The sequence below is a fragment of the Sceloporus occidentalis genome, unplaced genomic scaffold, assembly GCF_023333645.1.
Source record: "Sceloporus occidentalis isolate IW3139 unplaced genomic scaffold, rSceOcc1.0.p SCAF_9, whole genome shotgun sequence".
NCBI classification, from domain to species: domain Eukaryota; kingdom Metazoa; phylum Chordata; class Lepidosauria; order Squamata; family Phrynosomatidae; genus Sceloporus; species Sceloporus occidentalis.
The window spans coordinates 29,306,370-29,326,851 of record NW_028316989.1 but is presented as its reverse complement, the minus strand read 5'-3'; the positions used below and the strand labels follow the sequence as shown (position 1 = coordinate 29,326,851).

The window sequence follows — 20,482 nt, the reverse complement described above, 5'->3', positions numbered from 1 at the left end:
TATTTATGTGTGTGCATACACACACACACACACACACACACACACAGATGGTGCATACCCCTTTCGTAAGTGGCTAAAGGCAGCAATTCTCGCGATATTATGCGCTAAACAGTGACCTCATTCTTCACCCCAGAAGTTAAAAATGTTGCGCCCCGTTCAGAGCCCCACAGAGCATGCGCAAGGCTGCCAATGCGAATCGGCCAATACACATTGTATTGGGCTGGTGTGGTTATCCAATCTGCACTTGCCTCACTTTGCCTGAATACACATTGGCCGATTCGCAAAACCTCGATTCGGAAGGCCGCCCAGGTGTGAATGAACAATGCGATATGACGCGAATACGAATCGGCAAAGCGTATTCAGAGAGCGCGAGTGTGAATGAACAATGCGATATGACGTGAATACGCATCGACCAATGCGAACTGACCCTACTTCTGTGCCCTGTGTGGTAAGGTCCCTAGTTTGAACCCCTATAAAACGTGCCATTTTACTCAAAACGAGATCCCAAAATCTTTGGAAACTATTTCCTTTTGGGAACAGCCGGCTTAAATAAACTCTGAATTCTCAGCGATATCCTGGGTCCTTTTGTCTACTTCACTCTGTCAAACCAGGGATTTCCTGAGGGAATTCCTGGCTGAACCCATCATCCACAACAAAACAAAAGGTCTTTTTAAAGCATCTTTTCAGCTTGATTTAACCTTGGACCTTACGATGTTTGAGGGTGTATCCTCACAGCAGAAATAATGCAATTTGACACCACTTTGACTGCCATGGCTCCATCCTACAGACTCCTGGGATCTGTAATTTGGTGAGGTATCCACTTTCTTTGACAGGGAAAGAAAAAGACCTTGTCAAACTACAAATCCCAGGGTTTCATAGGATGGTGCTGCAGCACACAAGGTGTTGTCAAACTGTTTTATTTCTACAGTGTGACTAGACCCTGTCCCTCTTCTTCTAGAGCCATGTTTTCCCATCCTTTCTGCACAACACAAATGTGAGAAGTGGGGGGGGGGGGGGGAATGCTTTCTGGACAAGCAAACTCAGAGAAATATCACGTACATGATGATCTTTTATTTGGATGACATACTGAGCTTCGTCCCCATTAATGCATTTCCCTCCTGTGTTCTGAAGCTTTTCTAACAGTAGGGAAAGTGCAGAAGAAGAAACTATAGAACAGGGGTGGGAATACTTTAGGCTTGTGTGATGTGCTTTGGGGGTTCTCCCCCTTAAAATCCGGCAATCCAAAAACCAGAGCCTGGTGCGAAAGACACATACCATTAAAGATTTCTACGTCCATGGTTTGTTCTGAGATAAGGACTTGGTTGAATTCACAGTCTTTCTCTCCAAAAACCTAATCTCAGTATGCATCTACATTGTAGAAATAATGCAGTTTGACACCACTTTAAGTGCTGTAGCTCTCTCCTATAAAATCCTAGGATTTGTAGGTCTTTAGCCTTCTCTGCCAAAGAGTACTGGCGCCTCCCAAAATTACAGATCCTAGGATTCTGTAGAATGGAGCCCTGGCAGTTAAAGTGGTGTTAGTTGGCATTATTTCTACAGTTTAGATGCACTGTCAGTTACCCCAGTAACATTTCAGTATATTTTGGTGTTGTGGACGTAGGAGGAATCCCTTTTGCCTACTGTTAAAACAAGTGCAACACTGAGATCCTTGCTGATCTAATGCAAATCACCCAGAGATCTGATCATCCTATCCCCCAGAGACCATACCTCTGTTGGCCCATAAATAGGAGGCAAGTTTCTTTATACATGGTTGGGCAATGGACTCAAAGGAAGGGCCACTACAAGCTTCCTCCACCTCATAGCACAATGAGCCCCATCCCAAGAAGGTGTGAAGTTGTTCTTTCGTAAACCCAATCTGTGTGTTGTGGCCCTTCCAAGTTGTTTCCAACCTCTGGTGACCCTATCATAGGGTTTTCTTAGCAAAATTTGTGCAGAGGAGGTTTGCCATTGCCCTGAGGCTAAGAGAGTGTGACTTGCCCAAGGTCACCAAGTGGGTTTCATGGCCAAGCAGAGAATCAAACCCTGGTCCCCAGAGTCTCAGTCCGACACTCAAACCACGACGCCACACTGGCCCTAAACCCAATCTACACTTGGGCACATCTGCAGTGCTGCACTTTCTCTCCATCTGGTATTGCTAGCCATTATTTTAATGAGTATCACAGTGTTCTCATTATGGACATGAAAAATGAATAAATACAAATATGGAAATTGTTCTCAGGTCAATCGGGCGGAGAGGGCGTCAGTGCTTTCTCCTTCTGGAGGTGTTGGGGAGGAGTACCGGTCGTGTTCAGCTGAGTCCAACTGACCTCATCGTTTTTTGCTTCGGCAGCAAAAAGAGCTGGCATTTGATGGGAAATGATTTGGGAATCGGTGGAATAAAGATAGGAGACAGCTGGGGAGGGCAAGAAATGGAGACAGCCAAGGAGTTTAATTAAGTTCCAAATAACAAAAGTAGGGTTGCTATGATTCTCTTCCACAAAACCTGGACAAAAGTATGCAAGACAGTATTGGGGTTGTTTATCAACCTGCGTCACCTTATAAAAAAACCCGGACATCACATTTTTATATTTAACATTGCATACAGTCAGCCCCCCATATCCATAGATTCAACCAGCCTCAGCTTCAAAATATTCCAAAAATATACACATTCAAAAAAGCAAAGGTTGATTTTGCTCTTTTACATAAGGGACACCATTTGTCTATGCAAGTCTATATAATGAGCATCCACGGATTTTGGTATCCAAGGGGGCCCTGGGACCAAACCCCAGCGAATACACCAAGGTCCCACTGTATTTCAGTTGTTGTTTATATATTGCCATCAATTTACATTCTGGAATTTATAGTTTGTTGCTTCAACCGGCCCAGATGGTGGGGACATATTTCTAACCCTTCAATCCAGGATATTCCTGTTTTTTCCAGGACAAATGGTAAGCCTAAACAAAAGCAATGGCAGTTTTTGAGAAACGTTAGCAGCTACCACATTGCAAGTACTAAGCCCAAAGCATTCTCACTCGACAGCCGTTAACATCAACAAAAGCATATTTTGATGCTAAAGTTGGATTTGCTATTTTCTGGAACACTTCGTGCTCCATGTGAGAGTTCACTCCAAGTCTTATGGATAGTGCATGAAACATATTCAGGGGTAACCGTGTTGGCCATATAGCAAAGTACAATAACATATAACATAACAGTAACGTCCAAAATCCACAAAACAGGAATGTTTTTATGGGGCCAACCAAAATGCACAAAATATATGCTGCAAGCTTTTGAAGCTCCACTGGCTTCTTTGTCAAGCAAAGGTGTTAAGACTCATACAGGAGAAATTATACACACACACACACACACACACACACACACTATATATATATATATATATATATATATATACACATACATATATGCATGCTAGTCGCAGGCTTGCATTTTCTCAGGTTTTTTGTTGTTCCTTGGAGGTATATCTATACAAATGATTCTGACTTAGGGTTTTCTTGGCAGGATTTAGTTAGAGGAGGTTTACAACGGCCTTTCTTTGAGGTTAAAGGAAGGTGGCTTGCCCAAGATCACTTTGGAGGTTTCCATGGTTGAATGGTGATTCAAACCATCTTCTCCTAGAGTCCTAATCCAACATACTATGGTAACCATTTATATCTTTGTTTTGGATAAGCCAAAATGCCAGTCATCCAGGAAGATAAAAGCGTTTTCATTGAGTGGCTCACCCCAATGTGAATTCCAGGATATTTCAGGATATAAAAATGCCCCAAGTCCATATGCTTCTGAATATAGTGCCATGGGTATTTCCACAAGATTCAAACACCCAAGAAAAAATGCTTTACATGTGCTCGGATATTGGTTCTGAGTAGTATCAGTCCTTCCATCCTCACACATACACAAAAAACAACCAACACAAATGTGATAGATTTGTTTGGTCCAATATATATGTACAATATATACGCATACACAATATATATTATTGTTGTGTCTATTTTGGTCAACTAGTTGTGCTAGTTGAGTGGAACGTGGGGCATGCAATGTAATGTTGATATAAAATAGCACAGTGACTCTGGTAGAAAAGTTTCTGTTTTCCAATATATTTTTAAACAAGGCATTTACAAGACGCAGTTATTTCTTATTGTAGAAACAAAAGTTAATTGCCTGTTTTGAAAAACTGATGTTACTGAGTAGTTAATTACAAATAGTCAATGTAACCTGGTTTTGTTTCTGCTTTTTGGGGGGGTGAACATCTGATTTATCTAATTAATGTTGTGTTTTACATCATCATCATCTCGCTGTTAGGTTAACAGATTTGTCGATAGTTGATTTGGAAGAAGGCTCTTAAATGTATTGAACAAGTTTCACTTTAATAAGGAGGAGGGTAGCGGCTTTACATTCTGTGCAGCGGCTTAAGAACAGAAGTTGCATTGCGGAAGAGGACATTTTTGATTGTTGGGAATTGCATTTGTAAAACCTAGGCTGCATCCATACCACAGAAATAATCCAGGTTGATACCACTTGATGCTATGGAATTCTGGGATTTGTAGCTTTGTGTGATATTTAACCTTCTCTGTCAGAGAGCTCTGACAAACTACAAATCCATACGATGGCACTGTGACAGCTAAAGTGGTGCCAAACTGCATTTATTCTGCAATGTGGCAGCAGCCCCTTCTGCCCCTGGCTGTACTTTTGTGAGATATCGTATGCTACAACACAATGCAGATCCCAGGATTCTCTAGCATGCAGTCATAACAGTTAAAGTGGGTATCAAAACTGCATTAATTCTGCAGTGTGGCAGCAGCCTTAGTTGTTTGCCACTGTAGGCAATAGGAGGCCAGACTCAATAGTTCTTGGGACGTATCAAGGCCAAATTAAGACCCGCTGAGGCCATAAACTATGTCAGGTTACAAGGCTCCATAGCATTCTTTGGTGTAAGATTTTGTGCATAGGAACTATCTGTAATCTAAGGTCATGAGCTCATTTAGCTTGTCCATAAATCCAGAAATTGGTCCAGCTAGGCTTCTGTTATGATCCATCACTGTTGCAAGGAGAACATGGATGAAGAAAATGCAGCCCTCCTGACTTTTTGGGTTAAGTCTTCAGCATTCCTCATTGTAGGCTTATGTTATCAGTGGCTGTTGGAAGTTGTAGTCCAGCAACAACTGGAGAATCACATTTTCCCCAACCCTGATGTAGTTGACCTTGCAACCATTGGAGTACCATTCCAAGGAATGACCTAATAAGATCTTCCATTGGCTTTATATCAGTCATTTGTAACTGGGTTTCAGACTTTCTCTCTGTTGCTTTAGGTATTTTAGACTTCAACTTCCAGAAGTCCCAGGCAGCTGAGCAGGGATTTTGGGAGCTGAAACCTGATAATATCTGAAGCCTCCTTGATTGAGAACCACTCTTTTAGGATCTTAGGAGGACAGAGTGGAGAAGGTGAGCCATGTATGAAGGGTGTAAATGTAACTTCTTCTTCGTCATCATCCTCACTATTATTGTCATTGTGGAGCTTTTATTTACTGTATACATTCATGTATAAGTCTAGAAATTTTAGTCAAAAAATTGACCCCCAAAAATGGGGTCGACATATCCATGGCTCAATGTAAGTACTGTACTTTAACTCTTCTCATATATATTGGAGCCTTCCCTTTCTCATACTTAGGTCAGACCAATGGGAGACATAATAGAGCAGCCTTCTATCCCCAATAAATGGCTAAGAATAGTTGCTGGAGAGGAAGTGTACAAGAAGTCAAAGGGCGATTACAGTGTGTGATTCCATCCGATTAAATCTCTCTTGCTGCCAAAGGTCTATAGACAGCTTGGGCACGAGAATCTCACAACGTAAGACTCTAAGGGAACTTGGAGTCCTTTTGCAGGCTCCTGAGCATGCGGTCACACATGTGGACACAAACAAACATGCACGCGCACAAAGACACATACGTACACAGACACAGACTGAACATTTGTATGGAACGTATGCCTAGAAATAGCCTTTGAAGGTTTTATTAGCGCACAAGACCGTTTGGTTGTGTTGTTGCTTTTTCCCCGCGGTACATTTGGATCCCCTCTTCCCTCTGTATTTCCTTGCAGATAAATTTGCAAACATTTAACATAAATCAGCATAAATTTGTAAATAACCGTCTAGTGAAGACAAGGGGAGAAATAACACATTGGGATGTTCAAATGTTGTTATCGCAGTTGTTGTATGTCTTCCAATTGTTTCCAACCTATGGCAATCCTTAGGTGAACCTGCCACGGGGCTTTCTTGGCAAGGTTTGTTCAGAAGGGGTTTGCCTTTGCCTTCTTCCGAGGCTGAGAGTGTGTGACTTACTCAAGGTCACCCAGTGGGTTTCCATGTCTGAGCGGGAAATTGAACTCTGGTTCCAAAGTCCTAGTCCAACACTCAAACCACTACACCACACTGTTCAAATACCAGGAGAAATTGTACACAACTCTATTATCCCGGATAAAGTTCCCCAACTGTCAGCAAATCCAATTTTTGACCCAGGAACAAATAACTACAAATATTCTTTCCATCCCACCCTTTCCACTCACTTTGGCCAACTTGAGCCAGCAGTGATTTGGAAATGGCGGACTCTATTTAGGATTGTGTGATACAATAGTAGTACCGCTTGCTTGCTTGCTGGCTTGCTTATACATTTATTGTGCATGCCTCTTGTCCAGGGCACTGAAATGCTACCATTTGGGCACAAAATGCTACACAAAGAGCTTCCCGTCTGAAATCTGACATAGGCAAAACAACCAAGGAAGGGGAGGGAAGCCAAGACTACATCCACACTGCAGAATTAATGCAGTTTGACACTGTTTTAAAGCAGTTTGGCACTGCTTTAATTGCCATGGCTCAATACTATGGAATTCTGGGGTTTGTAGTTTTGTGAGATATTTAGCCTTCTCTGTCAGAGAGCTCTGGGGCCACAGCAAGCTGCAAATCCCAGAATTCCATAGCATTGAGCCATGACAGTTAAAGCAGTGCCAAACTGCATTAATTCTCCAATGTGGCAACAGCCAGAGATGGGGTGGTATCCATGTTTATTTTAGTTGCATGTGTTTGGGCTTGGATATTAAAAAAAGATGAAGGTGGAGGCAGGGTAAAGAGGTTGAGTAATATTCATAAAAGGGGCTTTGTGGTTTCTGGGTTTTACAAAACAACAGCAACAACCCCAATAGCCCTAACATGCAGTCATTTCTCTTTGACAGGGTAACGCCATCTTCTGAAAATCCCAATGGTTCTAACTGTAGCATAAGCCAAGGAAAGCCTTCTTTAAGAAGAATAAAAGGGAGAATACATAGAAGCAAGAGCCTCGATAGCCTTGATTTCTGCGAGTTTAATGTAAGTACCTGCATTATTTGCACCATATATATCTCTGTATCTACTGAAATGTGAAAGCAATTGCTTGTTGTGATATAAAGCTCAGTGGGACATAAGTGTGGGTTTGCAATGTATGTTCACCAAGGCGCAGGTTAACCCCCAAAAGTTAATGAGTTGATAATACTGTTCCTTGAGTACCACTTTTTCTTCTGTCTATGTGGAAAGAAGTCTGTGCAGGCTGATATTCCCTTTTACTAAACAAGAAAAGCAACAAAATCTTGAAGCAGAAAAGGGGGGGGGGTCCTTCCATTTATCTGGATTTTTCCCTGTGATTTGGAGTTTCTTATTTTACTTAGGAATCTTTGGACTGACTGTACCATATACTCAAGTTGATTTTTTTAAATATGCAATGCTCATGTTGTATGAGCAACTTTTGCACTGAGAATGCTTAAACGTTTGCACTGAGAATGCAATACTCGTGTTGTATGGAGTAACTTTTGCACTGAGAATGTGGTTTGAAGGAGACATCTGACTTTTCCTGTAACTTTCTTTTTCATGAATAAGGAAGAATTAAGAACACTCTTGCTTACCGCGCTTTGGTCGAGAAATGCTCACTTGTGCCACCAGTATTTTAATTGTATTTTTCCACCATTGCTATCCATTTTACGGAGAAAACTCTTTTTTGTGTATGTGTTTTAAGATTGATTGGCTAAAGTTAACATTGGTAAATATACGTTTGTTAATACTATCTGTTTATTGTGGAAGTGCACCTTCTTTTGTTTTTGATCTGGCTATAAAATGTGAAATCTGGCTAGCAGAAAGTATACGAAGCGGTGCAAATTTTCAGATTCGAAACCATCATGTTGCCAGTTTATTAGGCTGAGAGAGTGGCCTCTTATATATATGACTTTGTTGGTGAGATTCACTTTATTCATTTTCTTGGGCATCTCTGCTTGTTTTCCCCAGTCTAGATCACTTTATTGCCTGTAATTTGGTACAGTATTAAGTCAGGTTTGGAGAGTTGCTTTTGATCATTCACATGAATTTCTACTTTTACTGCTCTTTATGCATACTCTCATGAGCACAGCTGTTAATATTTTTCAAAGCCATTCCCAAACCAGAGCGGGAGGCAAGGGAAGCATGAGATCAGGGGAAAAAGCAGAGAAGACAGAAGGTGCTGCTGCTTTCATTGGGCAAAGGACCCTAGAGCTTTGAAATTCACTGTATCGTTCTATTTCTTTCATCCCAAAGTTTACTGTAGAGTTAGACAAGTTGCTGAAAATGAGAAGCAAAATGATTAGAAGGCTATAAAAATTATTTTCGGGTCGTCAAACAAAAATGGAAGGCTATAATAGAGATCTATTAGATTTTGAGTTGTTTGTGGGGAGATATAAGGTGCATCTACACTGCAGAAATAATGCTGTTTGGCATCACTGTAAGTGCTTTAGCTCCAGCCTATGGAATCCAGGAATTTGTACTTTTACAATAGCTTTAGCATTTTCTGCCAAAGCATGCTGATGGCTTAGAAAACTGCAAATCCTAGAATTCTGTAAGATGGAACCATGGCAGTTAAAATAGTGTCAAACTGTATTATTTCTACAGTGTAGATGTACACATAGAGATCTGTGTCACACTAGACTGTTATAGTGCCATATCCTACTTTACCTGCCATGGCAAGATCTTAGGGAAATTTGTAGTTTATTGAGTCCCAAGAGTTTCTAGTAACAAAGTCTACATGCCCATCTCTGAACTGCAAATTCCAGGATCCCATAGAACGTTGCCATGTCAGTTAAAGTGGAATAATAGTGCTACAACAGTGTAATATGACAGGGTCCAGAGGGAGATTATTTGCTCCTAATAAAACCTGAACCCATAAAATTGTACTTTTTCACACATCATGTAAGAAAACTATGCTGTTAAGACGTAGTGATGACCATTAGCTTAAATGGCTTTAAACAAATCTGTGGAATATACTGTCTTTCAGAGTCTACTACTGCTGAAGGTCTATATGGAACCTCCAGGGTGAGACGCAGCACACATTTGATTTCTATTTTCAAGGGACCGTGTCCCATTTCTGCTATGAGTATCAATATGTGTGGGTTGAAGATAAGGAAAGTCAAGATTTCAGGGGAGCTGACCAGCAAAGAGCACAGGAACATTGTACTGTATCAGTAAGGGCTAGTTTCCAATGGAGCAACTTACAGGTGACACTGATGCCCCATCCCTTCCTGGCTCATCATTGAGGCCCAAATCTAGATCTTCTTATGAGTAGGGGTCAGGGTTATCTGATCTGGCTTTGTGCTTCTGCTCCTGAGGATGACCTTGTTGGTCTTGGAACTAGCAAGTGGAACCAGTTTAGTTAATTTGATCCTTCCAATGCCATGATCTCATGAATGGAGCGTCACTCTAGTGGTGGCCTTATAAGGACTATCTATCACCATCCTCCAGTTCCATCTGACCTTCATAACTATGAGGACCAGTGATTACAGACTTCATCCAAAGTCTTCTCCAATTTTAGGATGATCCTACCAATAAAGTAGAAGAATGGAATGAGGCAAAGTCCCATGCGCTAATGTGATGGTCCAAAAGATTTTTATCTCATGGGAGTTTTTCTTCTTCATTTTTCTATCATGAAGATGTACTTTCCAGTTTTTTGTTTTGTTACTACCAGTAAAGTGACAGAATATAACAGAGCTCAATGGGAGTGGAGATATTGCATCTACCCACTGCTTGCTTGAACAGGATGCTGGTCTAGATAGATTACTTGATAGGACTTTTTGGTGTGTTCCAGCCGAGTGCTTATGTTTTGGGATAGAACTTAACATTTATGCCAGACATAGCTGCTCCAGATGCATTAGCGTGCCTTCCAATTGCTTGGACTGAAAGCGACTGAGGCTGCAATGTTGTAATTCCTGTTTTCTGCCAGAAGGGGACAGTAAACTCATATAAGCTGGGGAAGCTTCATTACTCTAAGTTACAACTAGAGAACATAAAATTCCTCATTAATTTTAAAGAATCACTTGCGAATGTGGGCCCTGGTATTAAGTACTTGGTTTGTATGTCTTGTGACTGCAGTAGCTGTTTTACCAGCTGTCACAATAATGAGAATTGCTACTGGCTCATATTCCTGATGACTTGCCTTAGATTGTATATATGTGTTCACATGTCTCATATATATGTATATACCTATATATGTATATAGACACGAAGTTACACTTAGGGCTGTTTGTATGTACAGAAAAGTGTCTCTACAGTTGAGGTCCTAACTACCAAGAGAAGATCCAGCAGCAGTTTCTTGGACTTCAGAGAGAAACTGGCATTCAAAGAATATAATAGATGTTTCCAAAACGCAGGGTAACCAACTGTGCAATAGAACAGCTGTCCCTTTCCAAGCACAATGGTCCCCATTTCCTTCTACAAGAAGGTATAGGATGGACTTAACTCTCCCTCCCCATGCACCAGAAACCACTGAGGGCCAAACTAGGTGAGACGGCAGAGAGCAGTAACTGAATCTCTGGTTTCGTTAAAATTTGGGAGAAAGCAACTTGTGTGGGAAGGTTAGCAACATCAATCCTCATGGTTGGCTGATGTATGAAGCTTCTCACTTGGTTACGCATGGTATAAATACAAAGAAACTGGGCTTCTGCTCTTGAAGGGAGCTTGCTGCAGTTTACGCTCTGGTGCCAGATGCTGGCTCAGGAACCTTGTAATTCTCAAGCATCCTTCTAGCTGTGGATTTAAGTCTTGTACTGGCCTTGGGAATGCAGGCACATCATATGTGGGCATTTTCCATAAGGGTAGGAAGGGATTAAAATATCAGGGACAGCTTTGGGCAAAGGAGATTCCTTGTCGCAGCATCATAATCCCAATTCAAAGTAGCCACCATGCCTGCCATGGCTGCTTTTTGCCAAATGTTAAGGAGGCAAGATATCCTATCACTTCAGATCTCTGTATTTTAATCTGTGATATCCTGGAGACTAACCTTGGAGAAAACAGCAATAGTTAAGAGCCAACCAGAATTCTGTTTGTGGATAACAGCTGTTTCAGGATTTGAGTAAAAGTGTTAATCTCTTTTCTAATCTGGATCAGAGACTTTGGTGTCTGCCTTTTGTTAAGAAAGAGGCACATTGGGTCCTGTGCATGCTAATTAAGAAACACAATTAATGCAATGTATAGTTTGATCCTCGTTCTCAATGGAATGGAAGTTGAGTTCAAGATTGTACTGGGATCCTAAGTAACAAAAGTCTGAAAAATACCTTGCAGAAGGCAGTACAAATTAAAGGAAGTGTGGGAGGAAAGACTTAAATAAGAATAAATGTGAAGGCACTGGATTTGATTTTAATTTTTGCAGAGTCAATTTTTACTCTTTCCTAAAAATGTAAAAGGTTCTTTTTAAAAAATTGTTCCAAAGATAAAACTCATGTCCGCTTTTTTGCTCTTTGGAGATGGAGCTCTGTTATCTGTGTACAATGAGAAAAGAGTTTCAGATGTGATTCATAGTCCTTTTGTCCCAGGTGAATTGAATTTCTGGCATTAAAAACAACAACCCTATCTCTCATGACACAAGGGATGGGATATTGAACCCTAGGGCTTGCACGTGCTTTAAAATGAAATGATGATCCAGCGATTTGAGCATATGGAGGAGAAAGGAGGGCAAGGACAGAACTTATGTGCTCATGTACCAAGAAAGCAGGCAACTTGCTGCAGGCAGAGGGCTGTATGTGGCTAGCATCACGTATACCAGGAGGATTCACATATGGGTGCATATGGTCTGATACGTATCACACAAAAGTCTTTATTCACATTTATCCAGAGTATCTGTTCACAGAAGCTCAGGTATGGATCTAGCAGTCTGATACATACCACATAAAAGTCCTCACTGACATTTATCCACAGTGTTTGAATGCACAAGCTCAGGTATGGATCTAGTAACGCATTGTGCGGAAGGACAGGGATAGGAACAGATGACCCTCTCTTTGATTTCTTCACACTTGGAGAACTTGTGACCCAAATTACAAAATACATGGATTCAAGATAACAAACCAATAGGGTGCTTGATTCCAATTCATCTCCAATGATCACAGAGAGTGGTAAGCAACCCACTCCATCTCTATAATGGAACGGTGCCTCCTCTTCAACCATCCATGGCTGCCATCTGTAGGTGGGTCTCCAATATTAGCTCAGTATCAGCAGCCTAAATTTAGGCTTGTGTTGTGCTGGTTGCTAGGGATGTTTTGGGTTGATATTAGAGTATGTGTGTGTGTGTGCACACATGAGTTTTCCTCTAATGCTTTTGGCTTTCCGGCGTATGAAATGCTCTGTGCCATGCACTGCAGGTGGGATGGTAGATGTATGATGGCCATGTATGCATGAGGTTTTGGAGCATGCCTTCTTACACTACCTGCTTGGTTGTCAAAAAAACATTCTCTCTGCCTTGGGAAATGTGTCCCACAGTTTTGCCTGTCTGTGCTGCATTTTGGAATTCTGGATTTACGCTAGGATTGCAATGTTACACAACAGCAAAAATGGCCAAAAATGTTGATAATGTTTAGGTTGAAGGGAAGTGGGAGTTTTGAATTAGTCCTGTTAAAAATTTGTGAGTAGAACATGGCATTCAACCCACAGAAATACATCAAGCTCACTGTATTGTGAGCAGCTTTAAAATCTTACAAAGACTAACTCCAAACACATCCTAATTCTCTGTTTCATCTATGCATAAAGCAGTCTTTGCAAATATCAGTTTTTCACATGCTTCTCTGATAAAACATTTGACTTATGACGTGCAAAGCACGTCTCCATATCAGAAAAGTATAGCTGCTTCTCTCATGAGGAAAAGATCTAGTCTTATAGAGAATGATGCTGAGTGCAGCATCAGTATTACTTGCAAAATCCTTATTATCTGGGATTAATGTTCACATGAGATTTCCCACTAAGTTCTCTGGGTTTCTTTATTGCTTCCTTGGTACGGAGGATTCAAAACTACAGCTTCACAGCTGCATCCTCAGTGCTTTGCCTTTTATCCCAGCTTGCTTTTGGAGCAAAACATGAATCAAGAGGGAGAAGTATAAATTGAACCCTCCCGGACTAGTCTTGGAAGTGCTTCAAGCCACTATGGTGTTTTCTTAAAACATTGCTCACAAAATTTATTAGAGTTGTGCTTTTTTCACAATTTAGCAACCTTCCAATCTCTTCCATCACAAGTGTTGTTTTGGCAAAACTAAATTTAAAGATTATATTCATTTCATATTGTCTCTTTCTAGTCCTTCCAGATATTTAGTATGACAATGTTCATGTGTGATATTGGATGTATAGTTAACCCTCCATATCTATGGATTCTGCATCCATGGATTCCACCATCCACTTCTTGAAAATGCTTTTTAAAAATTCCAAAAAGGAAACTTTGATCTTGCCATTTAATACAAGGGACACCATTTTACTATGCCATTGTATAAAATGGGACTTGAGCATCCACGGATTTTGGTAGCCATGGGGGTCCTGGAACCAAACCCCAATGGATACCAAGAGCCCACTGTATTGCAAACAATTTTTTTTAATGAAAAAAACTGTGTGATACGCAAACTGTCCAAACAATTCATGTAACACAACCACCAACTTGAGCAACTACATTTGACGTCATAGACTTTTTCTGTGGAGAGGGGAACATTGCTTTGCATGTATATATTCGTGAATCACAGTATTGTTTCTAATGTTTTGGCTGTGCTCAAAGTGGTGCTACTACACGCTGTTGTAGAGATGCACAGTGTTAGTTTTGTTGCCCAATGCAGTGTGTTATCTTGATGGTGAACCTTTTTAAAAAGGATCCTTTTTGGTTGTCTTGTTTGCATGATATGGCTTGGTGTCCTTTACTTGAGGTATGGCACCTTCACCGAATTTCAGGCATATGTCTCTGTGTGCTGGCATGATGGAAACTGGCGTTAAGAGTTTGGTGTTAATCTCTATGTGTAATAGTAATAGGAATACATGGAGTGAGCATGGTTCAGTACTCCAGGGGAGATATCTTGCTACAGGTTGAGTCTCCCTTATCCAGAACTGAAATCCAAAATACTCTACAATCCAAAATTGCCCACATGGGTAGCTTTGGTTTCTGATGGTCCAGTGTGCACAAACTTTGTTTCATGTACAAAGTTATTAAAAGTATTGAATATAAGATTACCTCCAGGCTTTGGGTATAAGGTGCATTCAGAACATGGATGGACTTCATGTTTAGACTTGGGTCCCTACCTCCAAAGTATCTCATTATGTATATACAAATATTCCAAAGTAAAACATTTTAAAAATCCAAAATCCAAACCACTTTTGGCTTCAAGAATTTTCAGATAAGGGAGACTCGACCTGTAGTTTGAAAAGAGAATTTTCCCTTTCTGTTTGTCACACTGATTGCAAATGATGGCAGTTTTAAATGAAACTTATAGGTCAACAGGTTGGAGAAAGCTAAGCTATAGTCTCTTTCAGAGATCTGACAAGTTACTTTTTCAGATGACACCTCCCAGACTTTCCAGCCGAGCATATATGTTCCTTATTCAAATGTACCATGCTTATTGCTATTCTGCATTCCCTGAGATCTGTCTCAGGTCCTGATTCCCACCAAATGCTGGAAGCTAATGGTCACTCTCAGCTTTCCAAGGCAGCTCTTTGCTGTCATCTTTATTCATGGTTTCTCTGTACCTCTGCTTACTTTTCTTCGGCTGCATTCGCACTGAAGAAATAATCCAGTTTGATTCCACTTTAACAGCTATGACTCAATGCTATGGAATTCTGGAAACTGTAATTTTGTGAAACACTTTGCCTTCTCTGTCAGAGAGCTCAGGTATTATAACAAAACTACAATTCCCAGAATTCCATTGCATTAAGCCATGGCAGTTAACGTGGTGTCAACCTGGATTATTTCTGCAGTGCGGATGCAGCCTTGGAGAACAAGACCAAACCTAGCAGGGTAATCTTTCTTTTTCCTGCTGTGTGCAATTCAAACTCAGTAATTTCAGTGGCATTTAAGGTAATTTGTGTAATTTTATGTCTTCTTATCTTAGTTTAGCACTTATTGGCCATAACAGTGCAGTCTGTGTATTTGCAGAACAAAGGAAAAAATGGTTAATGTTTTTTTAAAAATAAAATATCATTATAATTTTAAAAGAAATAGAACTTTTAGCCACAAGTAGTCCTTGAACAAAAGCAAAGTTGCTCCTTTGTTAATGAGGTTTCAGTAATACATTCCAAATGCCTAAAAATATTAATTTACGGAGAAAGTGCGTGTGGGGGACTTTTACCTTGACAATCACATATACAGATATCTTACTCTGAATGATAAACCTGGTTGATTTATTCCCAGCACCATCTGCCACTGGTTATGCTTAGGAATCTGATTTAATTAAAGGCTTCGGTCTCTTGCTGCAGACTTCTGCTCCAATTTGCTTTGCTGCATGTGAAGTGACAGAAACAAGCTTTTGCAAAGGTGGAAGAGAGGGAGCAAGGCTTTGCATTTGGCTAATCACACCTTACGCTTCGGGGTTGAGAACACAGAGAGCTTCATGTTTTCACGGAGCGTGTTGCTGGGAAATGTGGAGCTCTTACACATAGCACAAGGATGCACACTTTAGTTTTGTGAGACATTTAGCCTTCTCTGTGAGCTCTGGTAGCATGATAAACTACAATTCCCAGGATTCCCTAGCATTGAGACAGAGCAGCTAAAGCAGTCTCACCTGGATTATTTCTGGAGTGTGTTTTGGACCTCTGTGGCAAACCCTGGCTGATCAGATAGCCCCGCGTATCCCTTACTTCTGTCCATTGTTGCTACAAGTAGACCCCTGTCACCATGTCAGATCCACTACCTTTTAAACTGGATTGCAAATTGGTTTGAACCAGTTTAAATGACCCTGGTTTGCACTTGAACCGAATCTCTGAAGTGATTCGGAGAAGGGGGCCATGCACTAGACCCATTTAACCCACTTCTTTTTGACGCTGATTTTTTCCGCATCTTTTTGGATAAATTGGTTCTGCGCAAGTGTGAACCAGATGCGGATTGGAATCAATTTAAATTTGCCCTTCAGCCAGCTGGAGTGGGTCCATTTTGAATCAATTTATTTGTGAATGTGAACCATAAGTGGGCTATTTTACAGGGGGAAAATGTGATCGGGGCAAATGTAGTGTGAACCACACTCCGCTGTCAAATCGATCCATCAATTCAGATCGCAACCTGATTCATTTGTAAGTGGGAATGAGGCTGTGGAAACAAAATGATTGGCCATGTGATTGCAGCCAGGAACCATTTTTCTGCATCAGACTTGGCAATGGGAATCTGCTCACTTGAAGCAACAGTGGATGGAGGTAAGGGGTGCATGAGGGTAACAGGTCCCATCTCAGCCACCTTTAGACATGCTCAGCAACTTAATCTAGTGAATCAAAGAGGCATGTCTTCAACCATTTATGGAAGTGGATCAGATCCTCTGCCAGCCAGAGGTGCAAAGGAAGACTGTTCCACTAATCCAGAGCCAGATCCTGAAAGGTTCTCATCCTTGATAGAGCCATATATGTTGGTGGAACCACCAATAATCCTTTGTCTACGGATCATAAATTTCTAGATGGTACATATCGTGCTAGCCAAATACAAGGGGAGGTTAAATTGCAGGGCATTAAATACCAGAACCAAAAGCTTATAATGAGCCCTGGCCTGAACTGGAAGCCAGCGGAGGGACCTACAAGAGGAAGAGGCATGTGAGTATTTGGGAAGATTGAATACAACCCAGACAGCACCAAAAGCATTCCCATGTTCCCTCTCTACATTTTTTTAGGCAGTCGAATGCTAGCAAGGAGTCAAAAAGATCAAGTTTAATGAATGGGGGGAAATGAGAAGAATTAACAACCCCTAATAGGTTTATACTGAGAAGCATTAGTGGTAAAGCTTATAAAAAATTAGCACTATAGGAGGGAATAATGCTCATGTTGATGGTGGGACTTTGTCAAGAGCAGCTCTGAAGAAGACTGAATGGTTACTGAACTAAGTGGATGATGCCTTGAGACCATGCTTACTTCTATGATTTTTTACACTTGAAATAGTGGTTTGAGCATTGGACTATGACTCTTGAGATCAGGGTTCAAATCACAACTCGGTCATGGAAACCCACTGGGTTTGAGCATTGGAATCTGGAGACCAGAACCATTGAGACCAGGGCTTGAATCTCTGCTTGGCCATGGAAACCTGGAAATTGGGCAAGTCACACTCTCTCAGTCTCAGAAAACCCATGATAGACTCATCTTCAAGTAGGAAACGACTTGAAGACACACAGCACAGAATTCCAGCCTAAGAGTCACAGCACTGCCAGAAATATTTCAGAGAAACAATTTCTTTTCTAAGAAATATGAAAAACAGGTTAAAACTGACCAACACAGACATCCAGAAAAAAAACATTTTTGCATTCTCTTTTCCCACCCCTTAGCTTCATGCTTCTGAAGGTAAGAGCATGACATGTTATGCTGAACTCATGCTGTTTATCTGTGAAACAGAGTATTTAATGCAAAGTTTGCAAATTTTGGAAGGAATCGCTTAAATACAAGGAAACCTAGAAAACATTCAAGGGGATTTAACCACATAAATTACAGATAAGCACTTTCCCTGCAATGCCAGGCAAGTCCGATAACACCCCATTCTCTTAAATAACATTTGCTGTATTATCCCAAGTAATGTATGAATCAGCATTCTAGCTCCACATAAAAGAGATTAAGTTGTATTTTTAGCAGCCTGGTCATGAAAACTGTAATTTGATTTATTGATCTTTATACATGAGCTTGAGAGAGAGAGAGAGAGAGAGAGAGAGAGCGAAGCTGTCACCGAAACAAATGGTGGCGGGAATATTAGCAGTCCAGCTTTAGCAAAATAAGAAACAAAATAAAACAAAAATGCTTTTACAGATTGCTTAATTTCAAGACCATGAAACAACTCACATATATGTTAATGCATCACTTTTAAAAAAGTTTTGATTTGTTTTTATCCCAAGATGAATTATTTTGTATCTATATGAGGGGGAAAAAAACACATCTGCTTCCTCTCATTTCAGCTCTTTTAACTGAATAACACACATTCCTTGTTGTCTAGTTTGCAAGTTTCCTTCCCTATGCTTTGACTACTCAGCCTTCCCCAACCTTCAGATGTTGGAGAATGCAGGTCCCATCATCCCCAAGTAATATGGCCAACGATGAAGGCTCATGGGAGCTGGTCTAAAACCACAACAAGGCACTAGTCTGGGAAAGTATGCCTCACCTTTCCTTTCTTGCATGGAAATTTCCTTCACCGTGGTTTCTGGGTATGGTTTGTAGGAGAACATAAACCATAGTTTGCTTCATGTAGGGCTGCCATAATTGTCCACTTTTACCAGGGACAAAATGTAGGACAAATTCAAGACCAAACTGTAGGGCAACTGCAGGACAAAACTCAGCTCAAAATGTAGGACATTTAAGGTCCACCATTTTTCTTCAATGTCCTACATTTTGGGCTGAGTTTTGTCCTGCAGTTGTCCTACAGTTTGGTCTTGAATTTGTTCCACATTTTGTCCCTGGTAAAAGTGGACAATTATGGCAACCCTAGCTTCATGGGATATAGTGGACTATAGCCTTGAAACAGGAAAGGAGGGAAGGAAACACCATAATTGAGGATAAGAGAAAAGGACAGTGAGGAAACAGTTGAGCTTCTCACCAAAATGATGCAAATAATACTGAATGTGATTTGGAGTTAGGTCTATAATATGTCATCCCTTTGGGACCATATCTCCTTTGCTTTCCACCACTGGCTACCTAGAGTTCAAGATCTAGGCCAATGATCCCCAAACTCTGTTCTTCCAGGTATTTTGGACTTCGGCTCCCAGAATGGCCAAAATGGCTGTTGCTTCTGGGAGCTGAAGGCTAAAACACTTGGAGGACCAGACTTTGGGATCTAGTCTAATCTCCCCAAGAGGGAATGCTGGCTAGGTTGACAAGAATTGCACTTTTTCGAGTATTTTTTCTTAATACTTTGGGTTAAGTAGTATAATATGAAATACTAGTGTAATTTCACTTACGTGGAATTATCTGCCTGGCAAAAGAAATATACATGTGCATAAAAAAACATGCAAACACACACACAAGTGGAGCCTCCTTTATCAAAAACGGTTGGGACCAGAAATGTTTTGGATTTTGGAGTATTTGCATGTACATTATGGAGAAGAGACCCAAGTCTAAACGTGAAATCCATGTACATTTTGTATACCCTTTCTAGCCTAAAGGCAATTTTCTACACAATATTTGAAATACTTGTGTGCATAATACAAAGGCTGCATCTGTGCGGCAGAAATAATCCAGTTCGATGCCACTTTAACTGCCACGACTCAATGCTGTGGAATTCTGGGAATTGTAGTTTTGTGAGACATTTTAGCCTTTTCTGTCGGAGAGCTCTGGTGACCCAACAAACTGCAGTTTGTACAAAACCACAAACTACTGTGGATGCAGCCAAAGTTTGTGGACACTGGACCATCAAAAAGCAAAGGTGTCACTCTCTCAGCCACTCATGTGGACAATTTTGGATTTGGGGGTATTTCAGATTTTGGAATTTCAGATACAGGAGACACAGCCATTACAATAACAACAAAAATGCTCTTCTTCTTCAGGGCTAAGAGAGCTGAGCAACTGGGATTTCAGAGAAATCCAACTGGTGCCACAAGGGCAACTCCAAAATGCATAGTTTGAGGATCGCTGTCTTAAAAGTGTGCAGAGGAAGAAAACAAGTTGTTTTTCCCACCCGCTCCACCCTCAACTCTGAGGCATCTGAAAAACAAAAATAACCTTGCAAATCATAATTTTTTTAAATGAAGCTTATGGTGTCGCCAGCAATGCCACGCCATGTTCAGACATCATTATTAATGCTATCTTGATGCTTTTAAAATGGCTTTTGCTTAAATCCTTTAATGCTGCAAATGGGATTAGTTTAGTCTTTATTTATTTATTTAGGGTGCCCCAAGCATTTACAGAAAATCTGCTAAGGTTGGCCTTCTTGAGCTGACAGGTTTTTTAATTTCCACTTATTCAGCGCCTTATATCTTGCCCTCCCTGAAGAGAGAGAGGCCTCCAGAAGCCCAGCCAATAGTGGTCCCA

General features: G+C 40.8%; 1 protein-coding gene across 13 annotated transcripts in view; it reads left to right on the top strand.

Annotated features, from left to right (window-relative positions):
* LOC149307144 (tight junction protein 1-like) overlaps positions 1–20,482 on the top strand; it is a 248,817-nt gene that overhangs the window by 50,203 nt on the left and 178,132 nt on the right. For all 13 annotated transcript variants that reach the window (XM_089538383.1, XM_089538386.1, XM_089538399.1 and 10 more), the window contains one exon: positions 7,237–7,369. In XM_089538383.1, the coding sequence (XP_089394509.1) occupies positions 7,237–7,369 (133 nt within the window). The remainder of the gene's footprint in view (positions 1–7,236; positions 7,370–20,482) is intronic.